This window comes from Lygodium microphyllum, chromosome 18, assembly GCF_053477565.2.
Source record: "Lygodium microphyllum isolate KBCC chromosome 18, Lygodium_microphyllum_v1.1.10, whole genome shotgun sequence".
NCBI lineage: Eukaryota > Viridiplantae > Streptophyta > Polypodiopsida > Schizaeales > Lygodiaceae > Lygodium > Lygodium microphyllum.
In genome coordinates, this window is record NC_141152.1 from 39,013,394 (window position 1) to 39,023,133 (window position 9,740).

The 9,740-nt window shown below is 40.5% G+C and overlaps 1 protein-coding gene across 1 annotated transcript; it reads left to right on the forward strand.

Moving 5' to 3' along the window:
* The first annotated feature begins 7,514 nt into the window (after positions 1-7,514).
* Positions 7,515-9,319, forward strand: LOC148020770 (uncharacterized). The gene is made up of 2 exons (XM_087699446.1): positions 7,515-9,154; positions 9,208-9,319. The coding sequence occupies exon 1, from the start codon at positions 8,028-8,030 to the stop codon at positions 9,012-9,014; it is 987 nt and encodes a 328-aa protein (XP_087555572.1). The 5' UTR covers positions 7,515-8,027; the 3' UTR covers positions 9,015-9,154; positions 9,208-9,319.
* The last annotated feature ends 421 nt before the right edge of the window (positions 9,320-9,740 follow it).

Genomic DNA, 9,740 nt, shown 5'->3' on the forward strand with positions numbered 1-9,740 from the left:
AGAATGCATTCCTCAACGGTGATTTAGCAGAGGATGTATATATGATTCAGCCGGAAGGGTATGAGCACCCTGATTTTCAGCATTATGTGTGCAGGCTGAAAAAGGCACTGTATGGGCTAAAGCAGGCTCCGAGAGCCTGGCATGCTAGGATCAGTAGATACTTGTAGAGCCTTGGATTTGTTGTTGGCGGGGCTGATCACAGCCTGTTCACAAAGAAGACTGACAGTGACTTGGTAGTGCTGGTCATATATGTTGATGACCTTATAATTACTGGAGATGATGACATGGGAATTCAGCATGCAATGAAGATGCTGAAATTTGAATTTGACATGAAAGATCTAGGAGATATGAAGTATTTCTTGGGTATTGAGGTTGTACCGAAAATGGTTTATGGCTGATGCAGAAGCACTATGCCATGGAAATGCTTAAAAAGTATGGCATGGTTGAATGCAAACCATTGGATACACCTTTGGATGAGAATGTAAAGCTAGACATGAACACTGGGGCTGAAGTTGAAGATGTGACTATGTACATGCAGATGGTTGGCAGTCTGATTTACTTAACCATCACTAGGCCTGACTTGAGCTATGCTGTAGGGCTAATAAGCCAGTTTATGCAGAAGCCAAGGAAGCCGCACTTGGATGCAGTTAGACGCATCATGAGGTATGTTAAGTCCACTGTAGACTATGGGTTGTTCTATGTCAGAGATAAGCCCTTGACACTGATTGGATACACAGATGCAGATTCGGCAGGATGCTCATTTGACAGACGGTCTACGAGTGGCTATGCTTTTGGCTTTGGTAGCGGCATGATCAGCTGGAGCAGCAAGAAGCAGCCTACGGTTGCTTTATCCAGTACTGAGGCTGAGTACAGGGGAGCTGCATTGGCAGCATGTGAGATTGCATGGCTGCTCAAGCTTATGGCTGACTTGGATATATAGGTTGATGCTCCAGTGACACTGTTATGCGACAATCTCAGTAGTGTACTCCTGGCCATGAATCCAGTTTACCATGCCAGGACAAAACACATAGAGGTACACTACCACTTCATTCGAGAGATGGTTATTGCAGGAAAGGTTGATCTCATGCATGTGAGGACTGATGAGCAAGTTGCAGATATCTTTACCAAGTCTCTAGGTAAAGATAAGTTTTGTGGTTTTAGATAGCTACTTGGTATGCAGATGCTGTCTTGAGCTTGAGGGAGAGTGTTAGAAGTCAAGCTCTCCCGTCTGTCCATCTTTATGTATGACCGACATCTGTGACAACTAGTGTGCAGTTGTCTGCACGTGATTACATTAAATAAGTCGGTTTAGCTAGTCAATGGCCTGACTAGAGTTAGTCAGTGAGTTAGTCAGTCTAGTTACACTTACACTAGGTTACTCTTTGTAGTGTGGGTATTACTCTAGTGTTGAATAATGAAAGAGAAGAAGAAGAATCTGATGGTTCTCTGTTAGCTCCATCCCTGTCTCTCTCTCCCCTCTTTCAACAAAATCTCACTATCAATTATGTATAAGTTATTTTCAAAGCACAAGACATGGAGGAGGAGTTATGAAAAGCAATGCTCTTGAGGAGCCATTCGATTGGTTTTTTTGACAATAGCTTCAAAGAATGAATACTAAATATGACAATGAAATCTGAGAATTCATAGTATTTTTCAAGATAGAAAAGTAGAAAGCTAGCTCTCAAGAGATTTTACATCTTCTTCCTCCTCATGGATCTTTCCTTTATAACACATAAATTTTCTTCTCTATGGATTTTATATTAGTTCGATTTACTGCCAAAGCATAAGATGAGAGAGCCAAAAAGTATCGTGCTCTAGAAGTAGAGAAACCAGGACCATAACTAAAAATCCTAATTGTTGCTATCTTCTCCAAAAACATCACCTTGTGGGCATTATATTGTAACCCCAGAGAAACCAAGTAGCCTTGCAAGTGCCTTAATACACAATATAGGCATGTTGCTTTCCCTAAGAAGACGTTATGGAATACTAAGAAAACATGAGGATTAATCCTTGTGAAGTAATAGCCAAGTGCAACATCCTTAAATGAACTACCACCAGCTCTAAACCCTTTGCCACGTCCCAGGAAGTTATCAGAATTTTCAATCTCCAATTGCAAAAAAGATGAATATCAAATGAAAGTTGAACTTGAACCTATCAATGTATCTTACAAAATCAAAGATAATATTACCAGTTGGTTTTCATCATGCTCTAGCTTAGTTGGATTCCATAGAACAATTGACGATGACATCTCATTGGTATCTTGCAAATCTTTAACATACCCCGACTGCTCTCTTCTGAAATTCCAAGTTAGTCTTGAAGATGGATAAACTTCTCATCAGTAATCTCCAACTCTTTCTCAGCATCCTTTGCCTTGTTAAAATAAAGAGAAAGGGCATCCCCTCCATTAATAAACTTGTCATCTGCAATTTCTATGTCCAGTTTAAATAACTCTTCATTGGATTCATTCTCGACATCAACTATGCCATTTCTAGCATCAGAAGCCTTTGCAATGATTACTAAACAATACTATGAGATTAAAGAGCCTTTGGATATCTGATAGTAGTATGTATTCCTTGTCCTTAATATGAAAAGTTGGAAGAGAAGGAAAAGTATAGAAAGAAGGGGATTCAGACACAATATCTACATTTGCATGGCTTTCTTCAATAATGGTCTCAGCTGTGACTTGGGCGACATCTAATTTGTCAGTAATATATGCTTCTTATTGAGGGTCCAAATGTTCCTCTACATCCTTCTCATTTGCCACCTCATCCAGAAGGAAAAAGCTAGAAGATTTTGCTACCTCCAATTGTTGTTCATTAGATTTCATAGGATATTTAATAAGAGCATATACAATGAATGCTACTGATTTTGACATAAGACTACATTTCCTAGAAAAAGTAGAACAAAACACATTTGTTGCACAAAACCTGTTGAGAGAATGAGCTCCACACTTCCTTGTGAACAATGACTTCTTGAGAGTTTCAAAGGTTCTTTTAAGTGTTACCACATTGAAATTAGTAGATTGCTTTTTGAGGGGCATATAGCCAAGTAGGTTGTGGAGGACCTTGTTTTTTTCTATGACTCCAAGTACATATTGCCCAAGGCAAGTCGAGAATATGGAACCCTTGAGTCTACACATTTATCAAATCTCAATAGCATAGAATGGCCATTGTGTAGTGGTGACATTTTGCACATGTATAGCACAAAACTTTCACCAGATATATTGAACTCTATGAAGCCAAGCACTAGCTCAAAGAACGCACACATAAGCTAGTTCATGTATAGCATAAAACTTTCACTAGATATATTGAGCTCTATGAAGCCAAGCACTAGCTCAAAGAATGTACACATAAGCTAGTTTGTACCAATTGCAATTTTTGCACATATATTCAATGAATGTGAGGTTTGAGACATACTAAAAGGATATACATTATAAAAAGTGCATTGGAGGATTATGTAATAAGGATTCCAACAAAACCTTGGACCTTGAAAATAATTCATAGTTATGACATAGTGGCCAATAAATTCAATTACTTTGAAACAGAATGGCTACTCCAATTTGATGCCATATTCACTACTTATGCTAAGCTATTTGCAATGATTGGATCCCACTACTACAATTTCTTTAAAATGGCATCCCACTTGAGAAGAGAGTGAATATATTTACCAAAAAATTCTATTGGTTCAAGCTAAGTATGCTAAAACCCTTCCTCAGAAGTAATTGCAATCATGCTAACTTATTCTCTCTTATGCTTCCTTGATCAGAATAAAAAGACCAGTCAGCACTTAAAATTGAATAGAAGTGCAATACCTTGAGTCCATTCTTGCAAAAAAAAAATTCTCATTGGCTCGAGATTGGTTGTGATGGCAATCGTCTTATGACAATGATTGAGCAGCATCATATAATCAATATGCTTCAATATGATGCAACCTAGTATGAGACTACTTCCTTGCATTTTATCATCTTGGCTCGGCATCTTGACTTGCCACAAAAGTTAAAATACCACCCATTTCTTGATAAGATTCTGATTGAAAAGGAGTTACATATTGCCAGTTGCTTTGCAGGACCATCCTTGCTTGACAATCTGATTACTTATATTTAGGGACTAGCTACAAAACCAACTGCCTTGGATGCTTTTGCTAAGTTGGAGTACAATCCAAATTTCTATGATTGGTGGATCCCAAGAACTACAAAATACTGATCCTTGTATATAACTAACCTTTTTTTCTCACTCTATATATTTTTCTTTTGTTGCACTGATAAGAGCCAATTTGACTTTTGAAACAATGCTATATCTTCTTTCAAATGACCAGTTTCTTTCAAATGGCATCCCACTTGGGAAGAGAGTGAAGACCTTTACCACAAAAGTCTATTGGTTCAAGCTGAGTATGTTAAAACCCTTCCTCAAAAGCAATTACAGTCATGCAGACTTATTCTCTCTTATGCTTCCTCAACCAGAATCAAAGACCAGTCAACACTCAAAATTGAATAGAATTGCAATTCCTTGAGTCCATTATTGCAAAAATGGTTTTCTCATCGGCTTGAGATTGATTGCGATGGCAATTGTCTTATGAAAATGACTGCCAGATGGCATCATTTCCATTCTGAGTTTGTGGCAAATCCACGATAAAGTCCATGGCTATGCTCTCCCAATGTTGATTACGAATGGGAAGGGGCTTGAGCAAGCCAGGAGCTTTATGACAATCATATTTTACTTTTTGACATGTGCTATACTTTGGCATATATCTCGATGTCAATCCTAAGAGTGGACCGATAAAAATGCATTTCTAATGCCTAGATAGTAGGAGTAATACATTTATTCCCCACATAAGGCTAGCATGAGCTTCTTCCATTACTTTCATTCTAATAGCTGAGCAATACAAATTGCATGATGATGGTAGAGGTAACCATCTCTAATCAAATAAGGAAATACATAATTTCCCATCTATAATTGTTGCCATAGATTGGAAAAATTGGAATCATGTGGATACTTATCTAGAAGAGATGGTGATAAAAGCTAGTGATAGCCTTCATTTTGGTCTTCTAGAGAGGGCAGCTACTACTATGTTTTTACTTCCAAAAGTATGCAAAATCTAGAAGTGAAATGAAACATAGATAGAAAGTTGTCCCATCTCATCTATTTCTTAGACACCTTTCATTGAGAGAGAAAATATCGTAAGTTGTGATCACCTGTTTTGATTACAAAATCAGTACTAAGGAGATAGTGTTTCCACATAGAGAGAGCATGGATAACAACCATCATTTCTTTTTCATAGATAGAAGTATGAGGCTCTCCATCTTTAAGCCTTTGGCTTTCACAAGCAATGGCATGGCCTTCTTGATTGAGGTCTAATCCGATGCTTTTGCCAGATGCATCACAATGCACCTTGAAAGGCTTTCTGAGATATCAAGCTATCAAAATAGGTCCATGACTCAAAAGATACTTAAGAATTTCAAAAGATTCCTTTTGTTTGAGTCCCCATGTGCAAGGAATCTTCTTCTTTCTAAGATCATGATGAGGACCAATTACATGGGTAAAATGCCAAATGTAATGTTGATAGTATGAGGAAAGGCTGAAAAATCTTCGTAAGTCATGTACTAAAGAGAGTGGAGGCCAATCTAAGATAGCTTGAATCTTTGCTGGGTCCATGTGAATCTGATTGTGAGAAACCATGTGACCTAGATAGTGAATCTTTTCTTTTAAATTTTCACTCTTTTTTTAGTTGATCTGAAGCTAATGCTTTCTTCGCTCTTCAAAGACAATTTTCAAATGTCTTTCATGTTCCTCCTCATTCTAAGAAAAGACTTGGATGTAGCAATGAAGACTCTTGTGAAATTTCTATGGGGATGGAAAATTTTGTCCATCATTTGATTGAATGTGGCTGGTGGATTAGTGAGTCCAAAAGGCATGACTAAGAATTCATACGATCTAAAGGTTGCTTGGAGAGCAGTCATGCACATCTGCAGGAGCAATGCAAACTTGATGATAACCACTCTTAAGATCTGTGTGGCTGAAAATTCATGCTCCTTTTAACTTATCAAGAATATCATCAATCCGAGGGAATGGAAATAGATCCTTGATGGTGATCTTTTTTAGAGATTAATAATCTACACACATTTGAAATGTGTAATCTTTCTTTTGCACGAGTAATACTAGTGAACAATACGGAGAAGTGCTAGGTCGGATAAGCCCTTCTCCAAAAGTTCACTAATTTATTTCATAATCCCCTCTTGCTGTGTTAGGCTCACCCTATAAGGGGGCTCATTTGGAGGAGAATTTTCTAGGTATGAGATTGATCTTATGATATTCCAGCCCTTTGGGACAAAGCTCATTGAGAACAATCAATGATATAGACATCTGCTGAGAGAGAGAGAGAGAGAGAGAGAGAGAGAGAGAGAGAGAGAGAGAGAGAGAGAGAGAGAGAGAGAGGCTATATAAACAGCCTATGGGTCACTATTAAGAGAGAGAGAGAGTGTGTGTGTGTACCCAAGTTGTACTCTAAGCAACCTAGTAAGCAAGATTTTGTTCTTGTACTTTGAGCTCTCTTCTCCCTCTTGTGCACATTATTCTTGCTACAATCTATGAGTTCCCACATCAGACTCGATAGAGATTGTGATTTTGCACTTCCCTAGGAGTGCGTATGGCTTGGCCCCCAAATGGGCTAAGTTTAGCGCTAATGGGCTATAATTGTGGTTGACCAATGAGGGTCCAATGAGCATGAGTCAAGACATTGAAGTCCTCTTCCTCGTCAATCAAGACCTAATGTCCAAGGCTTTAGAGTTGTGTTTCCTTGGATGCTATTTGTGATGTCCATTCAAGACCAACTCCTTGATTAGATCCCCAACCACACCTACTCCTTGCCATGATGTCGATCTCCACAATGGCTCTTAGGATGGTGAGGTGGTTTCGAACAACCAAGCTCATCATCTGGCTACATCTATGCTTGTGCCCCCCTACCTTTCTGGACTTATGCAATCCCATTTGTTGGGATGGGAGCACATCATAAGTCCTCTAGATAGCCAACAACCAGCAATGTTGACACATGTTCATCTGCGGGAGTTCCACCCCATGTAGTCTAGGATGCAAGCATTAATACCAACACATGTGCCACCTCTAGCGAGGTCTTGCGCCCTTGCCCTTGCCACCATCAGTTGCTACACCATCGCCTACATCTGATGACAATTTGCCTCCCTGTCATATGTCATCACATACATTGCTAGTTGGTGATAGCACCACATAGCCATCATCCCCCCCCTCGGATTGCACAAAAGAAGACGTTGGAACTCAGTCAAAACCTTCGATGAGAGGTTGTGGAGGCATAAACTTATAAATTTTTTGATTGGTTACAAATGCAAAAAGTGCACCCTTGTTCACCACTTTACAAAATGGGTTGGTGAAACTCCCCGTTCAAAAGTGGACAGGGAGTTCACCTGTATAGCAGGTAAACAACAGGCCATGTCCTCTTCAGTGTGTAAAGGATTGCAAACGCCCAACCGTTAAGTGATTTGATTGGTTAAAGCTTACAAAATGGGCATCAGTCATTTGGTGTGTAACCCTATCTACGATGAGAGACAAATCAACTTTTCTCTCCGCTATGTGCAGTTGTTATCCATAAATCCGTCTTTGTGGAGTCATGGAAGACAATTCGTGGTGGGCTGCGCGGTCTGAACCCACCCTTAATGACTCAGAAACTTGCTAACAGACCCTTGGCCGCCCTCTTGTTTGAAAACTTCGGGCCACCATCACCATTCCATGAGATGGACGCAGACGCGGCAGTTAGTCTGCTTGGCAGCGTTCCAAATGAGCTGCTGCTTCTTCACGTCCTTCCGCGTTTGCCATGGTATACCCGTCCTGTCTGCAGAGCCATCTCCAAGTCCTGGAGAGCCTTCATCGACGCCTCCAAGACAAAGCAAGCTGCAGAGCTTGACCTCAAAAGCCGACATTATCAGCTCCCTCTTCTCCGAGGTCTCTTCGTGATATGCACATCAGATCTTCAGGTCTTCATCACAAGGGAACACGAGAGTGATGAACTTCGACACTTATCAGATGCACAGGCAATGGAGGAAGCTCCCCCCTTTGCACGGCCTCCTTCCATCCTACAGATCTGGAGCAAGGCTAATCGCAAGCTCCGGTAGGGTTTATGTGTGGTCTGATGACAAGCCTGATCTTGTGTTGAAAATGGATATGGGGTGTGGGGATTGCACTTGGAACAAGCTTCTTCTCCCTCACCCTTTCAATGCAGATGCCATCAGCTTCAATGGCAAGATCTACGTACCTCGGGCTTCTGTCGGAGTATCACCGAGTCAGGAGATTGGGGAAGTGGTGCTTGTTTATGACATGATGACAGATGAATGTGTGCGTGCGGGGACATGGAACCGTGACAATCTGAGAGTGCTTCCAAAGAAGAGCTCGTGTTCGTCGGCATCCCATGTGAAAGAGGAGCTTTACAGTTTTAGAGAGCACAGGTCGGCGTGCTCTGATGGGAGGTTGGAACTTCTTGTGTTTGATACTTGTCAGGATTCTTGGGGGACTTACGCAGAGATGCCATTTCCTGAATGGCAATGGTCGGAACTATCGCAAGTTCAGCTTCTGGATGGTGGCTGCTTTGAGCCGGCCTCGGAGATGGACGCGAACACTGTGTGGATCGACTATGAGAATGAGGTTATTACTTGGTTCGATGCATCTGTGTGTAAAGCCTGGGTTCATGTGGAATATGATCCTGGCGTGGAAGGCATGAACTTGGAGTATTTACAGTTTATCCGTGGTTCGCTATATGCGGTCCTCTGTGAGGACACAGAAATGGAGGACAGACAAGAAGAAGTAGAAGGCAGCAGTGAGACGAGTGAAGAGGATGGAAGGCTGTGGAAGCGGAGTATACGGAAGGGAAGGCTATGCGCAGCGAGCACAAATGTGGTATGGGAAGAGATGCATGAGTTAGGATATTTTGAGGAGAGTGTTTGTATGGGTTCCTCTGTGGATCCACCAATCTTTCACTTCACTTTGATGGCGTAGCCTTATGGGTTGATAGGGGGATCTACTCGATTGATCCTTTATCCAATGAACCTTTGATTTCTCGAGTCACAAACTTATTGAAATATGTATGTGAGGGTGAAAATGGGTTGTTCGGTTACACTAGACAGCTTAATGATTAGGTGTTGAGGGTGAAAATGGGTTGTTCGGTTACACTAGACAGCTTAATGATTAGGTGTTCAATGTGTTGGCCCGTTATCTTAAGCACATAGTGGCTAGTTGATCACTTTTTGCAATTGCAGTCACAAGACATCATCAATACACAGAGTTGGCTAGTTGCCTCATGAATGTGCAGGTTGTTGAACCAAAGTTCATACTCTTTTTCTTTTTGTAGTTTTTTTAATAAAGAAGTAGAATATGATTAAAATGAAAACAAAAAGTTACAAGAAGTCCCAAAGTTTAGGGAAGGGCAAAAAACCTATATAGAGAAGGATTATCCTAGGAGCTTTGTACCATCATGAGTCTAGGAGCAAAGTACATCTTGACAAGGATAGAAGGCCAAGATTACCTTTGGAACTCTTTTGCCAATGGGGAAGGAAATTTTTGGCACCTCTTCCATTTTGGAAGCAATTACATGAGATGATTTAATAATGTTAGACTTACAAGGGAAGAAGGGATCATAAAGTTTTTTAAGGAACAAATATGAATTTCTATGCGAGATGTTTACAGTTCTCCAAACATTCCAAAGCAAAACATCCAAGTGAAGGC

What these genes read in the sequence shown, in the direction of transcription:
- LOC148020770 (XM_087699446.1), top strand. Translation starts at nt 8,028, where the DNA reads ATGAACTTCGACACTTATCAGATGCACAGGCAATGGAGGAAGCTCCCC.